The following is a 27,459-nucleotide window of genomic DNA, read 5'->3' on the forward strand; positions in this document are numbered from 1 at the left end:
AAGAAAAGTACAGCTGAAGTCTGCAGTCATTTCAAAGCCTGTTTTGATCTTTTAAGAAAGTTTCTATAGGAAGAAAAACAGTTATAACAAATATTTCTGGTTTATCTTTCTTAAAAGGGAAGATTGTTCTACTCTTTAAGGGAAAAGTTTAAAACCCCACCAAGTCAAGATAGAAAACTCTAGAAGTCACTGGAAGATATATACTGGATTTGGTCCACAGATGTGTTTTGTTTGATCAGCATGATTTGGGGGTTATATTTTGGTTTTGTGGCTTGTTTACTTTTAGACTGAACCAGTTTTTTAAAATCTAGATTCTCCTGGATAATGAGAAACTCTGGTCACTGTGGGCATCCCCAGATAGCCACAATCTGCTGGAGCTAAGAGGTTCCTATTTTGCCAGGAGTAGGCAATCTCCGATTCTCTACCTATATCCTGCTGCACGAGGATCTGACCTTTGGTCATATGCGCTAGTAAACAGAGAGGTTTCTCACCAATGTTATTGCGCAACACTGCTTATAATAAAATTGGCCTCTGATTGGTAAACTGTGTCCGGACTGGGAAGAACAACAAAAAGTCTGTAAAAACCTTATGAAAATACCATACTTTGGGCTTCCCAGAGAGCAGTGGTAACTGTTATATCCTGTATTGGTTTCCTAGGGCTACCATAACAAAGTACCCAAAACTGAGTGACTTAAAACAACAGAAATGTATTCTCTCACAATTCTGGAGACCAGAAGTCTAAAATCAAGGTATTGGCAAGACTGGTTCCTTCAGGAGGCTCTGAGCGAGAATCCATCCCATACCTCTCTCCTCGCTTCTGGTAGCTGCCAACAATACTTGGTATTCCTTGACTTGTAGACAGATCACTCCAATCTCTGCCTCCATCTTCACATGGCCTCCCCTCTGTGTGTCTGTGCCTCAAATCTCCTTCTCTTTTCTCTTATAAGGACACCAGTTATTGGACTTAGGGCCCATCCTGAATCCAGGCTGATCTCATCTTGAGATCCTTAATTACATCGGCAAAGACGCTAAGGCCCTATTCACAGGTCATTGCGATTAGGACTTGAACATATCTTTTGGGAGCCACTGTTCAACTCACTATATATCTTTTTCAGGAATAAGAAAACCAGGTCCATAGAGTATTTGCAAGAGATACACAAGTAAGCTTGTGCGTCACAGCTACTGAGCCTGTGCTCTAGGGCCCATGAGCCACAACTACTGAGCCCACATGCCTCAACTACTGAAGCCCACACACCTAGAGCCTGTGCTCTGCAAGAAGAGAAGCCACCGCAATGAAAATCCCATGCACCGCAACGAGGAGTGGCCCCTGCTCACCACAACTAGAGAAAGCCCGTGCGCAGCAACGAAGACCCAACGCAGCCAAAAATAAATTAATTAATTAATCTTTTTAAAAAGATGACAGAAATTGTAACACATTGAAAATAATCCAATGGGGGAGAAACTTGATGCACAAGGAAAAGGGGAGAATTGATGGAGTGAGAAGGCACAGGTGGTAGGCAATTCTAATGAGGCAGTAACATTCTAATGAGCTTGAGGCCTTTAGAGTAGAGATGCGCTTCCAATATAACATGATGCCCATTCTCCCCTGAGGCTGACTAAAGCAGTGCTTCCAAACGGGCTGTAAACAGCAGAATCACTGAGGGGAAGGGAGGGCACTTTTTCTTTGGATGCTACTATTATCACCACAAATGAGTGGCTGTAAAATTGCATTTTGTTACTAACAATTGGCGATGGTACTGAAATAATCACTCATTCATTCAACAACTATTTACTGGCCTACTTTGTGCCAGTTCCAGGTGTTATTCTAGATGCTGGGGATGCAATAGTGAGCAAAATAATCATGTCTAAAACATTTTTATTAGATGTATTACAAAGAGATCTGCATGTATTTATTTATAACAAAAAAAAATGTGCTTGTGGTTGTCTTGAATTGTGTCTTGAAATGTGCTTGTGGTTGTCTTGAATTGTTGTCTTGAATTGTGTCTTTATACTTTTAAAAAACCCCGTTTCTTTATGAATGACAGGTTTAATTACATTTCTTTATGAATGACATAAATTTAATTATCTATGGTGTCCCAAAGGCTGGTTTTGGAGTAGGTATTTGGAGCACTTTCTCCATTCTATTCTTTGCCAGGTTTTACCCCAAGAGCCTTTCCAAATATATTTAAGTGGTCTTCGAATTTGGTCACTTTTAGATACATTAATAGGATATCCCATCTGCCTTTTAAGAACTACCCTTAATTTCTTTTTGTTATTCTTTTAAATGTGACTTAAATGAAGTTATATTCTCTCACAAAACCAACCTGAGATCATTATACTATTGAATTTCTCTTCCTTCAGTTTATACAGTCAAAAGAGTTCTACACGTGGAAAAGTAAGGCGTATATAATTGCTGAGGCTTCTTTTCACTAAATTTATATACTTGAATTTTCTACCTTTTACTAAAGAACACATTCCACCTTGCTGAACCTTTTAAAAGATCAACAGCCACTTTGAGAGCATTTATTTGTTTCAGTCTTTTCTGTGGCCTTTTCAAGTTTTGTTTCTCTGATTTCCTGGCAGTATACTTATTTCATGGGAAACAGTCCCTTCAGAGAAGCACAAAGCTCTTCTAAAAGTTCTCTTTGAAACTTCCTCATTCATGTTTGCTGGATTTCCTACTAGTTTAAAATTTTATTTCAGTTTTAACTATCCTGTAGTCTCTTACACTTTATTTTAGAACACATATATTTTCCAAAAGACACATAGATATTTATTTTGTAACTTCTATGTTACCCTTGCTTTCTTCAGAGCTTACTTCTTAAAGGTGTTTCAAAGGACACATATTTATTCTCACATAGTTTTAAATATCATTTACTGTTTGCATTTGTAAAGCATTTTATGCTTAGAGTAAAAACTGTACTTTGGCCTTCCCTCCTCATCGCTGAACATTTGTGTATCACAGAGCTCAATTACATCACGTTCACTATTAGAGATCTGAAATAACATAGCCTAAAAATTTGCTCCCTGAAGCAATTATACACAGTAAAAAAGCTTTTATAACATGGCTGGTCTGTAACATGTGTGTTTCCCCCGGCCTATGAAGTCAACTATTTATTCCTAGTCCTTCTACTGGAGGCTTCCTACTGCTGGATGTGAGGACATGCAGGTGGGCCAAGACTTGCAAGAACTCATGAGTGCTATGCATGTGCCTGTATGTATGAGAAAGCTTACGTGCATGTCAATTAAATGTGTCACCTACATAGAGAACAGACTTGTGGTTGCCAAGGGGGAGGGGAGGTGGGGGAGGGACGGATTGGGAGTTTGGGGTTAGCGGACGCAAACTATTACATATAGAATGGATAAACAACAAGGTCCTACTGTGAACTATATTCGATATCCTGTGATAAACCATAATAGAAAAGAATATGAAGAAGAATGTACACATGTATTCCTGAATCACTTTGCTGTACAGCAGAAATTAACACAACATTGTAAATCAACTATACTTCAATAAAATAAATTTTAAAAATAAGTGTGTTATCTGATTAAAGTGCTTTTCATATCTGGAATCCAAATAGTAAACAGGATGGGTAATGTTGACAGGACAAACATTCCAAAACTAATACAAATATAGGAGTTAAGCTTAAATAAAAGCAGCAGATGAAAATTTCCAAAATATCCATGTACATATTTTTGCTCCAAAGTGAATATAAACAGATTAAGAAAAGTCCAAGGTTTAGACAAATTATAAATTATTTTAGGAAAACTGTAATGGACTCTAACATGAAGGAAAAGTTTCAAAGTGTATTTTACATGAAGCTTTTTGCTTCTCAAACAGAATATCTTACAGAAAATAAGCGTATTGCCATAAAAGCAGAGAAATGAACCTTGAAAATAAAGCCCCTGAAAACACACTACTTCTGTGTAGTAGTGCTACACAGAAGTAGCACCTGCTCTGTGCCTCAGTTTACTCTTTTTTTTTTTTTTTTTTTTGTTGTGGTACGCGGGCCTCTCACTGCTGTGGCCTCTCCCGTTGTGCGGAGCACAGGCTCCGGACGCGCAGGCCCAGCGTCCATGGCTCACGGGCCCAGCTGCTCCGCGGCATGTGGGATCTTCCCGGACCGGGGCACGAACCCGTGTCCCCTGCATCGGCAGGCGGACTCTCAACCACTGCCCCGCCAGGGAAGCCCAGTTTACCCTTATATATCTGTGAAATAGTGCACTTAGTGCACTAAGTAAATGTTAGAGCGTCTCCTCTTTAGAAGTCAAGAAACAAGTATTATCACCTGTGTTTCCCTTACCCTCCATGGTAAGGAGATATTCTAGCCCCTCCGGAAAGTTTCTTAGTATTAGAAGCTGCTCTGAGGAGTTGGTTTGAAGAGATGAAGAGACTGTTCCTACTGCTGTGAGCAAACAAAAGGTGTTGACAGCTCCGGCCAAACTTAAGGGCTCCACCACAAAGGAAAGAGTGCTTCTGCCAACAGCGACTTTGGAACTTGAGTGTGTTTTTCTCATTTTAGTTTAGCGGCAAAATACGCAACGAATAACTTAGCCAGCCAGTGGTACTCACACCCGGGTGCCATCTCACACCAGGGAAGCCTCAGAACCACAGCTGGGCCTTGGCAACAGCTTCCAGTACCTCCCAGAGTGGGAGGATGCCAGCCACGCCAGCCACACTGGCCAAGGCTGCTGCCCACGTTTTAAATGGAAACAAAAATCTTTTCTTTAGAAAGGAGGTGGGCGCTTTTTTGTTCTCTTCTTTGTTTGTGGAAAGTTAAATACTGGTGGAGAAAAGGCAGCTTGCTCAGAGGCAAGGCTAGAGGTTTCGGCTGGTGGACACCTCCTTCCCAAGTCCTTTCCACTCCTCTCCATTACTTTCTACGACATAACTCCAGTCCGCTACTTTCTGCCTTGTTCTAAATACTTTCTCTGCCAAGGCCTTGACTTCACTTTTTGGAAAGTGGTTACAAACAAATGGCGCTTGCACCACTCGCTAGAGGTTCCTCCAGCTCAACAGCAGCTGAAGGAAAGGAAGCTGTCAGGACATTGTGAGCAGCACTAGACAAAGACAACAAAACCGGACACTGACGGAGAGAGGAGGTAAGGGGGGAAATGGGTGAAGGTGGTCAAAAGGTACAACCTTCCAGTTATAAGTTCTGGGGATGTAATGCACAGAATGATGGCGGCAGTTAATAGTACTATACTGTAGATTTGAACATTGCTAAAGAGACCAGATCTTAAAAGTTCTCATCCCAAGGGGGGAAAAAATTGTAACTACGTGAGGTGATGGAAACTAATATATCAATTATATCTCAAAAACAAGAACAAAAACTGCCATCCGCTGAGCGCTCCCTCCGTGCCAGCCTCATCCCAGAGGCTGCAGGCCGAGGCAGCAAACCCCAAAGATGTTCCAAGCAGAAGCATCTCTCCCAGCCCAGCAGCCGCGAGGCCCCCTCGGGCATCTCTGGTCCCGCATTCCGGGCTAGCGCCCAACAGGAAGCCCCGCAGGGGAACTTTCTCTGGGCAGCAGCCACAAAAACAAGTCGGGCTCCAGACTGTCCAATAACCAGGCAGGGCAGCGAAACACCCTTCAGAGTCTTGGCAGCTTCTCGGCTCGACTGCGTTTAACGCTCTAGGAGTGAAACCAGAGCTGATGCTTCCTTCACTCACCCCGGCTACCCGCTGACGGGCCCCTTCGCTCAGGGCTGAGGATGAGACAAGAAGCAGCAAATTCTCGCCCCTCCATTCCCACTGCCACCCCCCCGCCCCCGTTGCCTTCCTCTCCTAACCCGCAGCCTTGAAGCAAGTTCAACGAAAGGCGTCTCCTAAAGAGATCTCCGCGCCTGTGATGGCGCAGGCTCGGTCCACAGGGGGCGATTTTCGGGGGCTTGTGGGCTGCCGGGCCGCACCACGCTCCCGCGTTTGGTGTCGTCTGGTGTCGCGTCGCAACCACTCGCAGCAAAGAGTTACTAACCAAGCCGGGCTAGCGCGCCCAGCCAGCCCTCCGCGTCGCGTCAGTGCCCAGCCGACCCCGCCACGCGTCTCACCGCGAACCCCGGCCCCGCGCGCTCCGCCCCAGCGCTCGCCCAAGTCGGCCCGGCCCGCGGCCCCCGGGCCTCGGAGCCCGCCCACCTCCCTCCAGCGCCGCGCCCCGCCGACTCCGCTCCCGGGCCGCCGCGCGCTGCTCCCTCACCCCCTCCCTCGCCCAACCCCACTCGGTTGGAACTCGGTCGGGAACTCCCGGCCCCTGCCTCCCCGCCTCCTCCCAGGAGGTGCCAGTACCGATGCCCTGGATGAAGACGAAGCCGGTGACCACGAGTACAGGGTGCCAGTTAAACTCGAGCGCGGTCCCGTCCCAGCCGAGCCCCTCCCGGTAGTGGAGGACCCAAATGAGGGTGAAGATCACAGACAGGAAGCCGACGAGCAGCGCCGACACCAGCAGCCCCAGGAAGCCCCTGTAGCCCTCCATGGCCATCAGCGCCCCATACTCCGCGCGGTGGTAGCCACAGGAACCCCGCGAAGCGGCGGCGGAGGCCTCTAGGTACTGGCACAGCAGCGGGACGCGGCGTCGACTTCTAGGAGCGCCCGGGGGAGGGGCTTTCTCGCATGCCTGTCTGGGAGGCGGGGCCTCCAGGGGGCGGGCAGCTGGCCGGTGCTCAGAGACTAGCCCCACCCTCGGGCTCTAGTGGCCGCCCAGAGCTCTCGCTGCGGGGTGGCTGACCCTGGCCCGGCGTCCGTGCTTGCGGAGAGCTCGAATAACCGATCCGGTTACTTGTTGAGAGCGAGAGTGCTGGGGTTCCATACCCACCACTTTCTTTTAGCTCTTCCCGAGTCTCTTTCCTTATATGAGGGGAGGCAGTGGTGCGCACTCTCGGTTAACAGAAGAGAGGGGTCCTTTGGGTGGCTTTGTGTGTGTGTGATTTTGACTAACGAAGCCTCATGAGCCGCAGTTCTAGAGGACTGGCTGTCTTTGATGCCAAGGAGGCAACTGTGGGACTGTGTGGACCTGGCCTTACCTAGCAAGGAAACTACTGGCAGTGTGCACCTAAGAGAGAGAAGGCAGATACCTCCTGGACCCTGGACTTGTCCGTATGTGATAAAAATGGATCTTAAAAGTGCCACCTGCTCAAACCTATTTGAACTAAAGCCCCACCTTGGTGGAGTGAAGCTCACTCACTCCCTGCCTTCTTTCCAACATTAAGTTTACCCTTCTCCATTGGACAAGAAAAGTGTCAGTGTTATCAACTGCTGTTAAAGAAAATGGGGCTCTGGCTGTTAGGGCTCCTAGAATGCACTTGGGAACGTTCACTTCTAGCTCTCTCCTGTAGCTCACCTCCAAGGACTAGTTTACCAAATTATCATCCTGCCATTTTGAAAGGCCTTAGAATATGCAGGAGATGTATGGGAGTGATTTTCAATGGAAAAGACAGGTTTTAGGCAAGGAAGTAGGAGTGTCAAGCACTGGTAGTGGGGCAAGATTGAGGTCTAAGAGTAAGGGGCTGCAGACTTCACTGATGTCACTATTTTTCCCTTGTTGGTAAAAAGAAAGGGAGAAAAAGAAAGAGAGTAAACAAGTGGAAAAGAAGGACCCCTACCCACAGTATAAGGCTTTCTACGGTCTGGCCCTGATGTCCATGGCTTCTCTCCCAACTCCTCACCACTCCCTACCCATGTCCCTGCCTCTAAAACTGTCCAACCCCATCTCCACCAAGAAACCTTCCCTGAGTCTGCCTATGCCCCTATTTTACACTTCTACCCACCTCCCCATCCAGTGCCTCTCTGCATCACTTATCAAGATGTGATATAACCATCTGTTCCTGTGGCTGTCTCCACTCCCCAGACAGCCTCCTTGAGATTAGTAACTGTCTAATTTATCATTTTATTCTTCCTTGAAATATAGTAGCTACTCAGTAACTATTGGGAGAAGAATGGGACTGAGTGTGTCAGTCAGGGTGCTGGCAGGAAACAGATGGCTCATTCCAGTTGGGCAATTTTATAACGAACAGGGCTACTTACAAAGTTGTGGGCAGGGTGTGGGAAACCACAAGGGTTTTGCAGTGCCCAGGCCTGAATGGGAGAGGGTTACTGAAATCCAGAGAGAGAAAGAGAGACAGAGAGAGAGAGAGAGAGAGAGAGAGAGAGAGAACAGTGTAAAAAGGGCAGGCTGACTGAGGCTATGGCCTTGAGTTTGAGGGATGCAGTCAGCCGGCAGGGACCCCACAGGGAGGAAGAATGGGAGGCAGCATGAATATTCCAGCCTTACTCTCTTCCCCTCCAATCTCCTGCCTGGTCCCAAATGGCTGAAGCTAATCTGAAACCCAGAGGGAAGATGATGTAGCCCATATAGGTCAGCCTCCAGGACACAGCAGAGTGGAGAAGGGTGAGAATAGATCCATAGGAATAAACAGACACTATCACTGAATCTTCCAGTTTTATTTTTTCAGACCTTTTGGGTTCCTGAGTGCTACAAAGATTCCCTGTTTAATTTTATGCTGTTTCTCTTCCTCTTCGACCTTTAACTAGTAATTCTTTAACAACAATATCATTGTGTCCCTATTCTTCTCCCTAAAAGTATCTAGTTCTTGTCCCCAGGTAACTTCTTCACCCCCTTAGCCCAACACCTTCACTCCACTCTCGAGTTGATTTTACTCTGCAGCAGCAGCAAAGAAGAATCTGTGGGATTCCAGACTCCATTTAACAAAACATCTCAGGAGAATGAAAACATGGCCAAATAGTATGGATGATGTTGAATCATCCTGAAGTTACCAGCTAAACTGAGAAAAATTTCAACTTTTAAGTTGTCCTTTAAGGACCTAACTTTGATAAAACTTGTCACTTGAAAGAGGAAACTTTTTAATAAAGTTTGTTGTGGCTTGGTATTAACAACTTTTAAAAACAGATTTGTTATATAAGTTTCCCTCAGGGGGTGGTAAATAATTTGCCACCAAAGTACTTACTCAGATACTTTGTGAAGTACTTTGTAAAGTTTACAAAGTTACTTTACTCAAGTACTTTTTACATCAATGCTATCAAAGGGCTGCCTGATGTGTGGGGATGGGGTAGGGCATTGAACAAGATAGCCTTCCGAAAAACCTATGATTCTAGAAACATGTATGTATTGGCACAGATTTTTATTGTCCCTGACAGACACAAAATGCAGAGTGAGGAGGGTTGTGAAGGGCCAGGGAGAGAAAATCTAAACCCCACTCATCAAGAGATCAGGAACCAGGGGCCCTGTTTGCCATTTATCTGCTGATCTTCCACGAGGCAGTGTTGCATTTCTTTGGCACGTACAGAAGTCCAGTATTCTAATGTAAAGTCTAATAAGTTGTACTTAGTGTTTGCTGTCTGGAGTAAGTGGACCATTTTTTAAATATTCAAATGTTGACTGTGTGTTGGTTACTCTGTTTGCCCCTCTACTCTCCACCCTTCTTGGTCTTGCCCTGTGCCCTGACAGACTCTAGTCCTCTGGCTTCCAATTGACTTTGGTCAATGGGTGGTGCTGGAAGGTCAGAGAGCAGGAAGAAAGAGGAGTCATCGATCTATTTATCCCACCATGCCCCCTTGCCAGACCATGGTTTTTGTTTTGTTTTGTTTTTTTGCGGTACGCGGGCCTCTCACTGTTGTGGCCTCTCCCGTTGCGGAGCACAGGCTCCAGACGTGCAGGCTCAGCGGCCGTGGCTCACGGGCCCGGCCCCTCCGCGGCATGTGGGATTTTCCCGGACCGGAGCACGAACCCGTGTCCCCTGCATCAGCAGGCGGACTCTCAACCACTGCGCCACCAGGGAAGCCCTGCCAGACCATGGATTTTACAGTGGTTGTGTTCCTCTTTTGGAGGAACACATGGGGACTTTTTAGTGTCCCCTCTTCCCCAGCTACAGCTCCCCCTGGGACCAGTAACACCATGCGCACTCCCTTCTACAGGCCTGCGCGTGGTATCGGCTGCCGGCTCGTACTTGTCCTTGGTCCTCACCATTCCTTGTGGGGTTCGTAACCCAAACAGACAGAAGAGTCTGTTTGCACCCCTGTAAATAGTCCCCTTATTAAACGCTCTTGAATGAAAGACTTTGTGCAAACCAGCTGTTTCCTGCAGGACCGTGACAGAGACAAGTGGAAAAATACTCTTGCCTAATACTACTGTTTCCCCAGCCTTGTCTGTGCCTTCTTAGGACATACTATGAAAGGAGGAATATATGAAGCAAGAAAAAAATCACAAGCAGGAGAAGTGAGCTCACACATCTTCCTCTTTTCTCTTCTACTAGACCAGAGATTTGGGGATCAGAAAGCGCTCTCAGATGACTAAGATAAAGTGACTCACAGCTCACGCCGGGACTCATGCTGTAATCCAAGCCCAGGCAGTGCTCAAAGGCTCCTTAGGGAAAGAAAACAAGGGTTACAGTTTTGAAAAGAACACAACTCCACGTTAATGGGAGGAATATTCTTTCCTCCTGTGTTGTCTTCAGGGCAAAAACCAAATGTCGGCTTTGCTGAGGTGTTTCTCCTCCGAGGGAACTGCTGAGGAGATTGGCCCCCCGCTCTGGCGGTGGAACCCGCCTCTACCACTTCCCTCACCTGAAGGTCCCAGAGTCCAGCCGCCCTAAGAGGGCAGCAAGGAAAGATTTCATCTGTATTTGGCACAGCCTGAGGAGCCCCAGTGTGAGAAGAGGCAGGAAGTAACTCTCTTCCAGACTTTACCAGACTAGGGACACCATCCCCTGCCCCATCACTACAGGGCCAGGTGCCAGCCAACTGAGGACACCCCTACAAGCAGAGCCCGCCGACATTATTCAAACTATCCAACGGTAAGTTTGTTCCACCTGCTTGTCTTGCTTCGCCCATTCTTTCCCTTGAAAACCACAACAAAAACTGACCGCAGTTCCCTTCTCTGCCTGCTCATCTTGCTGTGGTGCTTCCCTGTGTGGCCCTGTGTGGCCCTGTATGGCGCACTGTGCCTCTTGCTCCTAGGGCACTGTGAATACAAGAAAATAACTTCTTCCTTCGTGGCAGTCATTTTTGTGTCTGTGTGTCCTGCTACACCTGCTCAAAACAAATCCCAGCACATTTTTAGAACACAGACCTTGGAAGAACAGCAACAAATAAGACCAAATCCTCACCCTGAAGGAGTTTATGTTCTAACCTTGGCTTTATAAATTTGCATGGGGAGGAGTGCTCTAGAATAAAGAGAACCTAGGTGGGATCAAGCCCCTTTCCTTTCTTCTTCACCTGGTTATTTCCTGCTAACCTATGGAATAAAGGTGGTAGATGAAAATTGGGGAATTGAGGAATTTATCCTATTTCTCTTCTGTCTGGATGAATGCCTGAGCTAAATGCCACTCCTAATGTCTGGGCTGAGGAGATAGGGCCATTGTAATTTTATCTTGCCAGATGATTAGAGAGATGCAAGGTGATTAGGAAGAGATACGAATCTCTTTCCTAAGTGCTTCCTGTTTCTCCAAACTCAAATGGGATGATGATGGAAGCGATTTCAAAAATTAAGTGGGGGGCTTCCCTGGTGGCGCAGTGGTTGAGAGTCTGCCTGCCGATGCAGGGGACACGGGTTCGTGCCCCGGTCTGGGAAGATCCCACATGCCGAGGAGCGGCTGGGCCCATGAGCCATGGGCGCTGAGCCTGCGCGTCCGGAGCCTGTGCTCCGCAACTGGAGAGGCCACAACAGTGAGAGGCCCGCGTACCAAAAACAAAAACAAAAACAAAAACAAAACACACTCCTGGACTGACTGACAGACTGACAAGGTTAGAATAGAGAGCCTAAAATCAAGTCAGAGAATTAGCAAAGGAAAGAATGCTCTGGAACACTTTTCTTGTAACCAAGCTTTCTTCCACATAAATCAAATTTTACAAGCACATTGGACTATTTGGATGGGACTTTATAGTACGTGAAGAACTGGGTTATACTATTATTAACGAGTAGCCAAAAACATTGTTTACTTTTGGAGAACTTTTATGGGATGCTTCCTTGTTTGGCTGTGTAATAATAGGAATAAGTGCTCTAATTACAGTCTTCTCTGTCACTGATGCATTTTTTTTAAAGGGTGTTCACAGACGGAGTGTCTCAGAAATATATTTCCAGAATTTTGGCTCACAGATGTCAGGATTTTATTAAAGTATGAAGGGATCGTGTCCAAAAAAGAACTCTGAAAGCAGACCAGAGAGGCTTTCTTAATTGGCCAAATATTTCACTAAACAAATTTTATCTGCAAACAGCTTAGACAGACCTCAAACATTCTTAGACCTCAAAAATCTTGCAAAACCTTGATTATAATTTCTGGTAGCAGGTAAAGCTCTTTTTTAAAGAGAAAACCCAAATGATATAAGTCCAAATTTTACTTTTGTACCAAAATAAATTTAGCATGGCTTCTGTCATTTATATGTTGCTCCAAGCCTAGAGCCTTGAGATTCCAGTCAACACGAAGCAGTTTGGAATTAGTGAACATACATTGTTCCAGGATTTCAATCTGCTGTGTAATCAGACAATTTACATGGGCCCAAAACTGGGAGGCAGTTTGCTGATCTGTGACAGGACGGCTTCAGACTAGTCTGGGGTTCTTAACCGGATGTCTATGGATAAAACCTGAATGGGAGAAAAACTGCACCTCTATTTTCATTAACTTTGTAACTGAAATTTAGCAATTTCTATAATTATGAATGCAGACAAGCTCCACTACTATTCGCAGTGGCTGTGATTTTGTCACCAATAAAATCACTGATATTCTCATGTCCCATGGAGAGCTGTTGCAGGTATCTCAACTTTCCATTTGTGCTCAGCACCTCTTCAGAGTAACAACAGTTATTAAGCCTGCAGCTAGATCTTGTAATGCAACAAGAATGAAGCACATATACCATTGTACCACAAATTGTTCTTTTTTAAAATTTTGATAACTCTTCAGTATAGCTGGTTTCTTTGTAATCCCATGTTTTAAAGAAGATTGAGAAGGCCAGTAGTGACAATGGATACTGTAAGGAAGAATCTTCAAATTATTTACTATAAACCTAATACTTTTTTATTTTTCAGTATTTCCCCATTATTTTGAACACATAGAACTAGAACTCCTGATAAAGATAAAATGATGTGCAAATGACTTTTTAAAAACTGAAGTATAGTTGATTTACATTGTTGTATTAATTTCTGCTGTATAGCAGAGTGATTCAGTTATAAATACGTATACATTCTGTTTCATATTCTTTTCCATTATGGTTTATCTCAGGATATTGAATATAGTTCTCTGTGCTATACGGTAGGAACTTGTTGTTTATCCATTCTATATATAATAGTTTGCATCTGCTAATCCCAAACTCCCAGTCAATCCCTCCCCCACCTCCCCTCCTGCTTGGCAACCACAGGTCTGTTCTCTATGTCTGTGAGTCTGTTTCTGTTTCATAGATAGATTCATTTGTGTCATATTTTAGATTTCCACATATGTGATATCATATGGTATTGCAAATGACTTTTTTTTCAGCTTTGTTATATTTATCCAAAGGGTGAATCAACTACAGAATAAAGCATTTTTAGCATTAAGAAATCCAATGTTTTAAAATCTTTTTTCCTTGCAATTCTGTTTATTACAATTTTGTAATCCTGAAGAGATTCACTTATCTGAAGTTTTTCAGGAATTCACATATTTTGCATGATATCTGATGTGACTGGTAATAAAGTAGTAGCTATGCAATGAAGCTACTTTGCAATGAGGTAGTAGCTATGATCATAACCCTCTTGCAATCTGAAAACAACAGGGATTTTCTTTTCTGTACAGGCAGCTATGAAGTTTTCAGGTAGTAACTGTCCATCTGAAAGGAACTGGTCATCTTTTCCTTGATCAATTAGTATATCCAGCTGATCACGTGGATAGGACTTCACAAGATGGGTAGCATCATTAGCCTTCCAGCAAATGACTTTTGCATCCCATTTTTTAAACTTTTCTGTTCTATATTTTATTTATTTATTTATAGTTTATTTTTTATTCATTTACTATTGATATGTAACATTGTATTAGTTTAAGTATATAATAGAATGATTTGATATATGTATATAATTACAAAATGATTACCACAAGTTTAGTTAATATCCATCACCACACATAGTTGCAAATTTCTGTTGTTTTTAGATGTGTCTTTTGTAAGCAGCATATAACTGGATTTTTTTTAAAAAGTCAGTTTGTGGAGAGACAAGTGATGAAGCAATTACAGCAAATATTAATTGCAGAATCTAGGTGCTGGGTCTATGGGTGTATACTGTAAAAGTCTTTCAACTTTTCTGCACGTTTGAAAATTTTCATAATAAAATGTTAGGGAAAAAGTCACTCTGCTAGCCTTTATCTCTTAATAGGTGAGTTAATCTATTTATATTTATTGTGATTATTGATATATTAGACTGATTCCTACCGTTTCCTTTTGTGATTTCTGTTTACCACATAGGGTGGAGAAAAGTACCTTATGTAGATAAGCTATTGAGACATTTGGAAGACTCATTTCCTCCTGAAGAAAAGGATTTTACCTGTAATATTATTTTTATCAAAAAAGTGATTAAACAGAGGCGCAGAATGTTTAAATAGTTTACCATTTTCAAAAATTACTTTTTCTCCACTATCATGGGACAAAAGCACCTCCTGCATGTGGAAAGAAGAGAGGTCAGTGTTCTAGGTCCTTGCTACTTAAAATGTGGTCTTTGGACCAGCTTGTTAGAAATGCAGAACTTCAGACTCTACTGCAGTCTTCCTGAATCATAATCTGCGTATTAATAAGCTTCTTAGGTGGTTAGTAAGAAATTTAAGTTTGAGAAGCATTATCCTAGGACAAAAGCACTACCTCAAGATGCTTAACACCTGACAATCACAACCTAATGACCACAGCCTGGCCAGCTGTGACTCTCCCAGATGCTTATCTAATGCCAGGGACAGGGGTCTGTGTTTCTCTAAGGATCTGTATCTCAAATCAGTGAGATTTTAGGAAGGCTAGCAGCTATCCTGATAGGCTTCCTTTAAGAAGTCTGACTATATTTCTTGTATAAATGCTATGGCTTTTTTAAAAAAATTGACTCATGTTGGAAAACAGGGTGAGATTTGGGGTTCTTAAATGGTTTTATCATCACTGGAGAACCTGGTAAAACTTTAAGGTTCTTAGTGAAAATGTATGCACAGGACGATGACCAACACATAGAAGGTAAAATGGCGTTTTACAATAAGCTGATTATGACCCAACACCTCAAAGTAGAAATCTGGTATGCTGAGCTAGAATCATGTGAAAGTCTCCTTTTTCCTAAAGTATGCTTTGAGCTCTTTCCACATTCATTCAATCAAAATAACCTCTCTCTATAGAAAGATTTAGAGATTCTCTCTCTGTATATCTGTCTATACCTACCTATCTACATCGACCTGTCTCTATCATCTATTTATTATCTACCTATCTATCTATCTATCTAAGAGAGAGATGCCAGACACTATGGTAGGTGCTGAGAATATAACTGAGCAAAAATTGACAAAGGTCTCTGTCCTCATGGAACTCACAGTCCTCTCCAAATACTAAACTTGAATTCTGGACCTGAAATCATCTCAGCTGTGAGGAAAAGTAGATCCAGTGCCTGCTTCTAGCAGCAGGGGAATGGAGCCACAGAGTGAGAGAGAATGTGGAAGGGAGATATTCGGGCAAGGGTCATTCCTCAAGAACTGACCTTTTACTGAGCTTTAAACACATGAAACCTCTATCCCTAGAAAACTCAGCCCAGTCATTGTCCAGGTTTCTGACTAACCAATCAGCAACTCCTAGGGGATGAGATAAAGATGGAGATTGAGGGAGAAAGCATAGGAGACGTCCTTGTCTAGAATTTAAAAATAAGAGATTGCTGTATTGTCTATAAAAGTCTAAGACAGGGCTTCCCTGGTGGCGCAGTGGTTGGGAGTCCGCCTGCCGATGCAGGGACCCTGGGTTTGTACCCCGGTCCGGGAGGATCCCGCATGCCGCGGAGCGGCTGGGCCCGTGGGCCGTGGCCACTGGGCCTGCGCGTCCGGAGCCTGTGCTCCGCAACGGGAGAGGCCACAGGAGTGAGAGGCCCGCATGACGCAAAAAAAAAATAAAAATAAAAAAATAAATAAAAGACTAAGCCATTTGCTATACAGAAAAAAATTAGTTCAATGTTCTAAGAGTCTATTATGTGCCAGGACCTAGGGACCACATCTGTGAACCAAAAAAACAAAGCAAAACAAAACCAAAACCAGTCCAGTGCCCTTTTAAAGTTTACATCCTAGCTTACATCCTAGTGACTAGGATTGAGGGAGTGCAGGTTTCCCCTGAAGAGTGAAATATGTTATGTTAATCTCCAGGTTCCTGCCAAATACCTCGAGAGAGGTCAGTCTCTTGGATGAAAGCCAGGGTTAGTGCTGTAAGGCAGTCCCAAGCAGACAATGTCATATTCAAAGATATAGATTCTTGAGTTTTATATTGGAGTCCAGCTCCCATCTGGCAGGTCACAAGACAGCACCCTCCATGTGGGTACAGAGTAGAGACCAGAGAGTGAGGAATCTGGGCCAGGTCGCTAGCAAGTTATACCCATCCTTTTGGGCTCAGGCCTTCTCACAGAATGTGATAGGGACGAGGCTTGTGAACTCAGAAGGTAGGTAGGATCATTATTGTATAAACTCAGGTGATTTCTTTTTCTTGCTTTCTTTCCACAGTTTTAATTTAATTAATTTATTTATTTGTTGGCTGCATTGGGTCTTCATTGCTGTGCACGGGCTTTCTCTAGTTGCGGCGAGTGGGGGCTACTCTTTGTTGTGGTGTGCGGGCTTCTCATTGCGGTGGCTTCTCTTGTTGCGGAGCATGGGCTCTAGGTGCACAGGCTTCAGTAGTTGTGGCACTCGGGCTCACTAGTTGTGGCACGCAGGCTCAGTAGTTGTGGCACACGGGCTTCGTTGCTCTGTGGCATGTGGGATCTTCCCAGACCGGGGCACAAACCCGCGTCCCCTGCATCGGCAGGTGGACTCTTAACCACTGTGCCACCATGGAAGCCCCCACCATAGTGTTTTAATCAAAACTTTGTATTTATACAACCGGGTACAATGATAATTGTGTTGTGAACATAGGTTTATGGACATAAATATTCTTTTACATCCTTTGTAATATATTCTAATGTGTAGATATACCATAAAATTTTAACCATTTCTGTACTGTTAGACAGTTAGGTCATAGTCTATTCTTTATCGTTATAAATAACACTGCAGTGAAAATCTATGTAGTTAATTTTTGGCACATATTCTATGATGACTTTGTACTGTGTCAAGTAATCTGGACTTACATTTCCCAGAACCCCCTGCCCTGCATGGTTCTGAGTTAATGAGAGCCATAAATTTTTTTTGCATGAGATTTAGATGGTGGAAATGAAGCAGCTGTCATACTTATACCTGGAAGACTGGTGTAGGGTCAGGCACTGTCAGAGCTCATGTACATCATCGTGGATCATCTTGTTAGAGGGGCCAGCAGCCAGGCCTGTGGCAACTCCAGCTAGTTCTTCATGGGATAGTACCTGGGCCTCACAGATCCAGCTCCCACCAGATCTCCTCTTTCAACCTCTCCAAATCTTGGCCCAGGCACATGTGCAGCCCTGTGGTAAAGTGCACTCAATCTTCTAGAAGTCTTCCACATCACTGAAGTTGGATGTTTGGAAGCAGTGAGAGGCAGGTGCAAGTTCTGGTTCCAGCCTTTTGATTTTAGCTCATCCTGTGGCTTCCAGTTTGTCCCCACTCTCTCCTACTTTACATGCATCTTCCTGTCCTAATTGCTGCCCTGCCGACTTCAGGCTTGGCACCAGGTGAAGAGCCGCAGTCTTGCACAGACTGCACAATCAGCTTCCACAACTGTATAAGGTCTAATCTCTATACAGATCTCACTATGTCACTCATAAGTGGTTCTGCTTCTCTGATCAAACCCTAATTGACACTCATTCATAACTATTTCTTTTGGATAAATTCCTAGAAGTGCAAAAGCCGGGTGGAGATAGTTCTTTTTATGTTCCTTAAATATTTTTTTGGTTCATGTTTTTTATTTAGTGAAATCTTTTTTGGAAAAATTCTAGCTTGTTTCTACTTTATTGGGAAGACTCAAAATAAGGTATTTTTGTCCACACTTGTACCAGAACTTTAATGGCAAAGCACTGGACCAGTGGGCTACAGTGCCCATGGCAGTAGCAAGAATCCAGAGGAGGTGAAATTCAGAAGGAGGTGGCCAGACCCACTTGCTGAATCACCTCCTGATGACACCCCAAGGTGACAAAACCTTTAAGATTCTCTTTTTCATTAAAGACATGACAATTTCCTTTATGGTTTATCTTCTTAGGCTGGAGTCCTGTCTCTGAATCCTTAACCATTGGTAGACTTTGCCTGTTCCAACTGTCTCCATATACCTATTTGGACAACCATTTATTTATTTTTCCTGCATTACCAATATCTATGTTTGGTCCACCTGCTGGGACATACTATCGATGCAAATGGTATCATCTAGGTTTATACAGTGCATGATCTGAACAGCTATATTCATGAGTTTTACGTTACCCCAGGTTGCATCTGCCTGTTGCTGACTTGATCTTTCTGTAGTTTGTGGCCATAGCTTTTGGATAACATGTTCTGTCTGCTGGCTGGACATCCACCCATAGCCATCATCAGGTCAGTTCCCTCAGTGTTTCCCCAGCTAGGAAGGCAGATTAACTCTAGGAATCAGCAACTATAAAAATCAGTGCATCCCAGACCATCGTGGACCAGGCCACTCCAGGTCCAGCTGTGTTCCAAGCTGCAACAAACTTAGCTTCTAGAAGCTCCTCCAAACCCATCTCTTAGGTAATAAATTTGCATTTGAGGTACATCAAGACGATTACTTAAGTCTAAAGTGCTAAAACAAGATTCTAGTAATTTCCTGGCTCCCCTCCTGTGACATCATAAAGGCTTTCCTTGCTTATGTACAGAGTCATAAAAGCCACTGGGTTTGAGGACTTTGATTTGGGCAATCTCCACTATAACAGCAATTTCTGGCAAAGACAGTACCTGCCAACGATGAAATGAGTATGGTATTTCTTTTTCATGTTTCTCATGTTTGCTCTGACTCAAATTTTGCCCATATCTGTCTGTGTGGGAACAGTCTTTATTGGGGGGGGGGCAATTAGGTACTAATAATTTTCTTTTAATTTGCATGATTCACCCAGGCTAAACTCATGGGAAGGTGTTTTATGGAAATATATAAGGATCTGGAAGTCCAGCCTTAGCTCTCTAGTTTGACATAGACATTAAAACTGAGAAGAATAACTCCATTTACTCTGTCCCTCAGTAGTTTTCCAAGATTAAACTTAGAACAGTATACATTGATTCTAGAGTGGTATGGTTTGGAGGGCAAGGATATTTGCCATCAAACTTAAATTTTTGGTGGGAACCTTTTAAGTGATGCTTCCCTGTAAGCACTAGAATGACTATTATAGTTATTCGGAATGTCCTCTTTATTACTAAAATCTAGCTCCAAAGAATGAGGGGCTAGTTTCTTTGGATGGTCTCCATCACTTGCATCTTTCATACATCAAAAGTGAAACTTAGAACAGAATGATAATTCTACTAATATCCGGGAAGCAGACTTAATCAGAAAGTTTTGTACATTTGAGCTGCTTTTATCTGTTGGGCAAGCCACAGTCTTTCTGTGCCTCACTTTTTATCTAGGATGAAGTAGGGGAATAAACCAGGTATTCTTTGCAATTCCTCCAATCTTAAAATAACTTCATCTTTAAAAAATGGTATTTACCTGTGGCCCAAATGTTTAAAATGTCTGTTAGTGTTTTCCAAGGGCAAGTGCTAAGGAGTACATATATTGCAAAGTCAATAATTTTAGATTAACTGTCAGATTTTTTAACCATAGTGTTAAGGCTATATGCTTAGTTTGGATATACTCTACAGGAGAATTGTTAAATGCTTGTGCAGTTTAATTAAATATAATTTAATCAGTGGCTCAAAAATAGGAAGTGGTCAAATACACATAAATTATCAAGTTGCCAAAGACACCAAAAGTCTTTGAAGTAATGTGAGAGTGTGAACTTGCTTTACTTTGAAGATACTTTGCATTAGATATGCTAGCGTCCTAAATCAGAAAAACTGGATGACATGAAAATCCTTTTCCCTTGTTTGCTTCCAAAGGAATTTACTACTATTATTCGAAAACAAGAACAGAGTTCAGTTTCAATTAACAGTGTACTAAGTTAATGATTAGTGTTTATATTTTTAAGTTTCAGCTATATTAAAGTTTATGAATGCTATTAGCTGGGCTAATATTATATCATAAAAATGTCATTGAAAGTGCAATTAGCTTTACGTGCAGAGGAAATAAGATAACGGAATCTGTTGCCCATTTTAGCTGTGGACCTTCAATTCCGTGACATCTAATCTATTAAAGGACTTCAGATTTGCATACTTATTTAAATTAATTTACAAATTCACAAATTAATTAAGTAGATTAAAATTTCAGCAGTAATAAATCTTTGTAAAGCTTGGTTCTTCATAGAGAAAGAAAAACAAGATAATCTTTCATATGTAAAGAATAACGCTTGGGGCAGTTCAGACTTGCTTTATGGTACAGCACTGAACAGTTTTGCTTAATATTCCCCGTGTACTTACAAAGTTCTACTTTTTCTCCAAACCCCATAAAATCTTCTTTTTAATGAGTTCAGTAAAATATCTAAATTGCAACACTGCATCTATATACTTTGTCAAAGAACATTGTGGTATATTTCCTTAAAGTTGCATAAAGCAAATATTCTATGTACATTTCAGTACAAGACCTTGCAAACTTTTGGATTCTTAAAAACTACCTGGAAAACGCAACAGAAAAAAAAAAGGCAAAGACTAGGAACATTATAGTTCCAAGAAAAGGAAACACAAATTTCTCTTAGCTGTATAAAAAGGCACTCAATCTCACCAACAGTAAAAGATACAAATTGAAATTATGAGATATTATTTTCAACTATCAGATGGATAAGTATAAAAGGTTTACAATGCATTTGATAAGAATGTGGAAATATAGGCATGCTCCTACATTTCTGGAGTTTAAATTGATACAAACTCTATGCTGGGGGTTGAGGGAGGGTACAGGATCTAGTAGGTCTATCTCTAGGAATTTATAATACAGATATACTCAGGTGTGAAATGACACTGCAGTATTGTAAAAATAAATAATTGGATAGAATATAAAGGTCCACCATTGGGGACTGGTTAAATAAATTTCATACAATAGATCATTATGCAGCCTTTTAAAAGAATGAAAATGCTCTGTATGTACTGACCTGGACCAATATGCAAAATATATTGTGAAGGATTTCCAAATGGTGTGGTGACTGATTAGGTTCACAGAGGCGCCCTTCTGCTAAGGAACAACTAGACCTTGGATAGGACCTGTCTCTTTGAGGCATTGTTGGTCTCTCAAGAGATAGGGGAGGTCTCTGAAGGCCCTCTCACTCCAAAAATCAAAATAAAACCAGAGTTGTTCTGAGGTAAATGAGGATAGTGGTAACACTGCTATCAGGATACTGAGGCTTTGGCCAACACAAGGTTGGGAAGGATGAACTGAGCCAAGACCCTGAAGTGATCCCAGAATGATGGCTTCTTTGGCTACACAAAAATCAGTTACAGATAGATTAAAGCCTAGATAAGAAAGGCAAAACTATAATGCTCTTAGAAAAGAATCGAGGAGAGTATCTTCATAGCCCCAGGACAGTAAAGAATTTATAAAAGAAGATGCAAACAGTAACAACTATAAAATAAAGATTGATAAATTTAACCACATTAAAATTAAGAACTTCTGTTCCTCAAAAGACTCCATTATTATTAGGTATTAGAGGAAAAAGAAAAAGAAAATATAGGAGAAGGTATTTGCAATACATATAAGCAGCAAAGCCTAGTAAGCATTACTATTACAAACTGATAGCACAAATCAAACAGAAAAATGGGTAAGACTTTAACAGGTACTATACAAAAGGTGATATCCAAATGATCAATAAACAGACATCCTCCTTAGTAATTAGGGAAGTACACATTAAAACTAAAATGGGATACACACCTATCAGATTGGGAAGAAAGTTAAAAGTCTGACAACATTAAGTGTTGGAGAGAAAAACAGAACAACAGGAACATCCAAACAATGCTGGTGAGATTGTTAACTGGTATACTCTTCCTGAAAATATCATGTGGCATCCAATAAAGCTGAACATATATGTACCCCCGACCCAACAATTTAAATCCAAGATCTATACCTTAGAGAAATACATGCAGATGTGCATCTGGATGTATGTACAAGAATGTTCGCAGCAGTATTGTTATTAATTGGCCTAAACTGGAAATCACCCCAAAGCCCATCAACAGTAGAATGGGTAAGTAAATTTTGACACACCTGAACGTTATACAGTAATAAAAATCAACTGAAATGCAACAAAAGGAACAAGCTGGAGATACATAAATGAATCTTATATACCTAGTGTTGAGTAAAAAAGCAGAACACAGAAGAGTATATACGATGTGATTATATACTTAAAGTTCAACAAGAGGCAAAAGTAAGCCCTTTTGTTTCGAAATGCACACAGAGGTAGTACATTTATAAAGAAAAGCAAGGAAATTAATCAGGATAATGGTTACATCCTGGGGAGAGATACAATTGTGAGCAGAAAGGCACACACATGTGGTTTCTCGAGTGCTAATAATATTCTATATCTTGACCTGGAGGATGGGTTTTGTTGTTTTCTGGTTATTTTTTGAATTATGTTTTTTTCCACGATGCATGTTATACTTCACAGTTTAACCTTTCAAAAAAGGAAGTAAAGGAAATCACTACTAAGATAAACAAGCCACAAGAGAGTGCCAGGAATGAACAGGCAAATTCTAGGGGAAAGTAGAACTTTTCAAGTGTAAATGGAAAATTAAGCAAAACTGACCAAATGCTGAACCACAAAGCAAGTCTCAACAAGTTTCAAAGAACTGAAATGATACTGAGCATATTCTCTGACCACCGTGGAATTAAGCTAGAAATAAATAAAATTTTAAGTAGAAAATTCACACATTTGTAAATTAAGAAATATATTTCTACATAGTGCATTGTTCAAACATTGAAATCATTAAGGATATTAGAAAATATTTTAAGCAGATTAACACTTGAAAGTACAACCTGTCACAAGTTGGGAGATGCAGTAAAAGCCATGCTGAGAGGGAAATTTACAGCATATAAAATGCACATATTAGGAAAGAAGGAAGATGGAAAAACTTATGATCTAAAAATATGTCTCATGAAATTAGAAAAACAGCAGAGGCAGGTGCAGAGCACCGGGCAGCACGCGGTTCCAGGGGGCCAATGGCGGCCAGGCGAGGCCAGGACGCTCCCAGAGTAGCCTTAGCATAGGGTTGCACCGCGACAGTCCCACTGATTGGTTCCTTGAGGAGACTTCGTCTTGTTTGAGACCTGATGGCCAAAAGAGAGGAAGAAAACTTCTCTCCTAAAAATGCCAAAAGACTGAGACAAGAGCTGGAAGATTCTGATAAAGTGAGGAAGATGAATGTACAGTTTCTTTCATTAATGATACTTCTACTTTGCAGGAGAAGTTGGGATAATTGAGAGTATTCAGCTAAGAAACTTCATTCCATGCTTACACCCTTTAAATTTGGTTCTAATATCAACTTTGTTGCTGGCAACAATGGAACTCAGCAGCTGTCTCAATAACATTAAGGAACAGTGGAGATGATGCCTATAAAACAAATGCGTATGGTGACTCTACAGCTGTGCGAGGTCTCATCAGCATGGACGGAAGTTGATCTTATAAACTAAAAAGTGAAATGGAAACGTGGTTTCTACTAGGAAAGAAGAGCTAATTGCAGTTAATCCTAGCTTACATCCTAGTGATTAGGACTGTTAATCCAGTTTCTGTTTTAACACAAGAGATGAGCAACCAGTTATAGCTGTCTAAAATTGAGGGAGACAAATACAAATTCTTCATGAAAGCAACCCCACTTGAACAGATGAAGGAAGATTATTTATACATTATGGAAACAAAGAACAAAGGAGTAGATAAATCAAGGAAGAGTAATTTACTGAACTAAAGTGCCAGTGTTTAGAGAGAGAAGACGTGTACAAAGTATTGCTAGTGTAAGTACAATGAAGGCTAATTTAACGTACTTGAAATGTGAAATGCCTTGGGCAGTGGTCAATGAAACTGAAAAGCAAGTGAGTGCTATCAGAGATAATATAAAAATTGGAGAAGATCGTGCTGCTAGACTTGACAGGAAAATGGAAAAACAGCAGGTCAGACTTAATGAAGCAGAAAAAATACAAGGATATTCAAGATAAAATAGAAAAGATTAGTCAAGAGACAACTGCCTGAACACCAAAACGTATGGTATTGAAAAGAGATGTTACTCCTAAGAAAAGGGCCTATAATGAAGCTGAAGTTTTATATAACCATTCCCTAAATGCATGTTGAACATTAAAGAAAGATGATGAGTAGCTTTGCAAAAGAATTGAAGAACTAAAAAAAGTACTAATCAACCTTTGGAACTGGAGCAGCTGAAAAGGCAAAAAAATTATCTTAGTTAAAAGAGAGTGTAGGGCTTCCCTGGTGGCGCAGTGGTTGAGAGTCCGCCTGCCGATGCAGGGGACGCGGGTTCGTGCCGCGGCCCGGGAAGATCCCACATGCCGCGGAGCAGCTGGGCCCGTGAGCCATGGCCGCTGGGCCTGCGCGTCCGGAGCCTGTGCTCCACGACAGGAGAGGCCACAACAGTGAGAGGCCCGCGTACCGAAAAAAAAAAAAAAAAAAAAAGAGAGAGTGTAACCTAGTGTAACCTAGAGATTGTCATACTGAGTGTAGTAAGTCAGACAAAGACAAATATCATATGCTATCACTTATATGTGAAATCTAAAAAAATGGTACAAGTGAACTTATTTGCGAAACAGAAATAGTCACAGGTGTAGAAAACAAACTTATGCTTACTGGGGGGAAGAGGGGGAGGGATAAATTGGGAGATTGGGATTGATATATAAAATAGATAACTAATAAGGACCTACTATATAGCACAGAGAACACTTCTCAATACTCTGTAATGATCTATATGGGAAAAGAATCTAAAAAAGAGTGGATATATGTATAACTGATTCACTTTGCTGTACAGCAGAAACACAACATTTTAAATCAACTATAATCAAATAAAAATTATATATATTAAAAAGGAGAGAGTGTAAAGGCCTTACAGGATCAAGAAAGTTCAATCAAGAGATTGAACAGTTTTAGCCATAGAAAAGAACAAAGAGGAACATACCAGAATTGAGAGAAGAATTAGATGTGAAGTATATGCTGAACTATAATCAGCAACAACTGAAAGAACTGAAAGTAATACTGATCGACTAAAAGGATTTGACCCTCATGGTCCAACTCTTCTCAAAGCCAGAGATGATGCTTATAGATGTGGACATTTTACCTATAAACCCATAGGCTCTTCAGGAGCTTGCATTCATCTTTGGGACCCTGAGCTTGCTCTGGCTACTGAACCTTGCTTAAAAGGACTTCTGCAAAGCTATTGTTGCCATAATCATGCTGATGAAAGAATGCTTCAGGCACTGATGAAAAGGTTTTATTCACCAAGCCACAGATAATATTTTCTGAGTTTTGGAATAAGACGTATGATGTTAGACACAGAGCTGCTTATCATCCAGTTTCCAACAGTTCTGACAGATTTAGAAATAGAAAATGCAGTTGTTGCAAACAGCCTGACATGAGAGGCATAGAGACAGTGCTACTAGTCAAAAATAATTGTGTAGCTTGTGCAGTAATGCAGTCCCAAAGCTAGCCAAGAACTGTAGCTTTTACTGCTGATGGTGATCAGGTTTTTGTGGGACATTATTATTTATCTGAAAATATAAGACCTAAGTTTCTAAGCAGAGATGTGGATTTATTTCAAACTGACTTGGAGGAGGATGAAAATAAGTAAGCCCAGATATTAAATCTTCAGCAACATTTGTCTATCCTTGGAAAGGATATTAAACACAATGAAAATTTTCTTAGAAGGTGCCAACTACATTATAAAGAGTTAAGATAAAAATAAGAAAAAGTATTTCTAAAATGTGGGAACTTGAGAATATAGAAGAACTCCAGTCTACAGATGTTGCAACTTTGGAAGATGAGCCTCAAGAAAATAAAATGAAAATGAAAATAGTTGAGAAAAATATGGAACAACAAAAAGAAAACATGGAGCATCTTAAAATCTGAAAATAGAAGCAGAAAACAAGTATGATGATGCAATTAAACTGAAAATTAATCAGCTAGCAGATCCACTTAAGGATGAATCAAACCCTGATGATTCTGAAGTGGATAACCAAAAACAAGAGAAATGGCATTTTGAAGAAAAACAAAAAGAACACTTGGATACTTTAACTAAAAAGAAATAAGAGCTAGATATGAAAGAAAAAGAACTAGAAGAGAAAATGTCACAAAAAAGGAAGATAAATCTGCCCAGAGCAGATAGAAGAAAAAAAATTCTGCATCGATTCTAGATAAAGAAATTAATAGATTAAGACAAAAGATATAGGCAGAACATGCTAGTCATGGAGATCAAGAGGAAATAATGAGGCAGTACTAAGAAGCAAAAGAAAGGTGTCTTGATCTGGATAATAAAGTAAGGACTTTTGAAAGGTTTATTAAATTACTGGAGAAAATAAGAACCCATAGATATGAAACATATCAACAATTTAGAAGGTCTTTGACTTTACAATGCAAATTGTACTTTGACAACTTATTATCTCAGCCAGCCTATTTGTGGAAAAATGAATTTTGACCACAAGAATGAAACTGTTACTATATCAGTTCAGCCTGGAGAGGGAAACAAAGCTCCTTTCAATAACATGAGGGCCTTCTCCAGAGGCGAATGTTGTTGTTGGTGGTGGTGTTTTGTTTTTTCCATGGCTTGCTTCATTCTTTCCCTGTGGTCCACTACTGAATCTCCTCTCAGATGCCTGGATGAGTTTGATGTCTACATGATATGGTTAACCAAAGAACTGCAATGAACATGAGACTCAAGACAGCAGACTCCCAATGTTTCAGTCAATTTATCTTGCTTACCCCTCAAAGCACGAGCTCACTTCTGTCAAGTAAACTGATTAGAATTCTTTGAATGTCTGATCCTGAAAGAGGACAAATCACATTGCCCTTTAACCTGTGACTCAATAGCAAGAAGACCAAAGTTGATTTGTACCTTAAATGCTATGTCCTCATGTTGAAAGATTTGCAAAGGGAAAAAATTCAGGATTATTTGATGAAATAAAATGAAACCAAAGATATTCTTAAAAAAAAAAGCTCCTTTATACATCTGACCACAATAAATTATGTAAATAAGCCTAGAAAACCAACTACAATCAGCCATTTAAAATTATTTTTACTTTACTTTGAGAAAATCAATT

At 41.5% G+C, this 27,459-nt stretch overlaps 1 protein-coding gene and 1 pseudogene across 3 annotated transcripts in view; one reads left to right on the forward strand and one right to left on the reverse strand.

The window, feature by feature from the left end:
- Positions 1–10,355, reverse strand: part of CYBRD1 (cytochrome b reductase 1) — a 36,261-nt gene extending 25,906 nt beyond the window's left edge. Inside the window, exon 1 of one of the 3 annotated variants that reach the window (XM_033860024.2) lies at positions 10,322–10,355. In XM_033860024.2, coding sequence (XP_033715915.1) covers positions 10,322–10,340 — 19 coding nt within the window. In that variant the 5' untranslated portion in view covers positions 10,341–10,355. Of the gene's footprint in view, positions 1–6,285; positions 6,608–10,321 lie in introns of those variants that run through there. The other 2 variants (XM_019922510.3, XM_019922511.3) reach the window with 2 other exon arrangements.
- Positions 10,356–23,290: 12,935 nt separating this feature from the next.
- Positions 23,291–27,459, forward strand: LOC101330012 (structural maintenance of chromosomes protein 6 pseudogene; annotated as a pseudogene).

Source organism: Tursiops truncatus, chromosome 7 (genome assembly GCF_011762595.2).
Source record: "Tursiops truncatus isolate mTurTru1 chromosome 7, mTurTru1.mat.Y, whole genome shotgun sequence".
Classification (NCBI taxonomy): Eukaryota; Metazoa; Chordata; class Mammalia; order Artiodactyla; family Delphinidae; genus Tursiops; species Tursiops truncatus.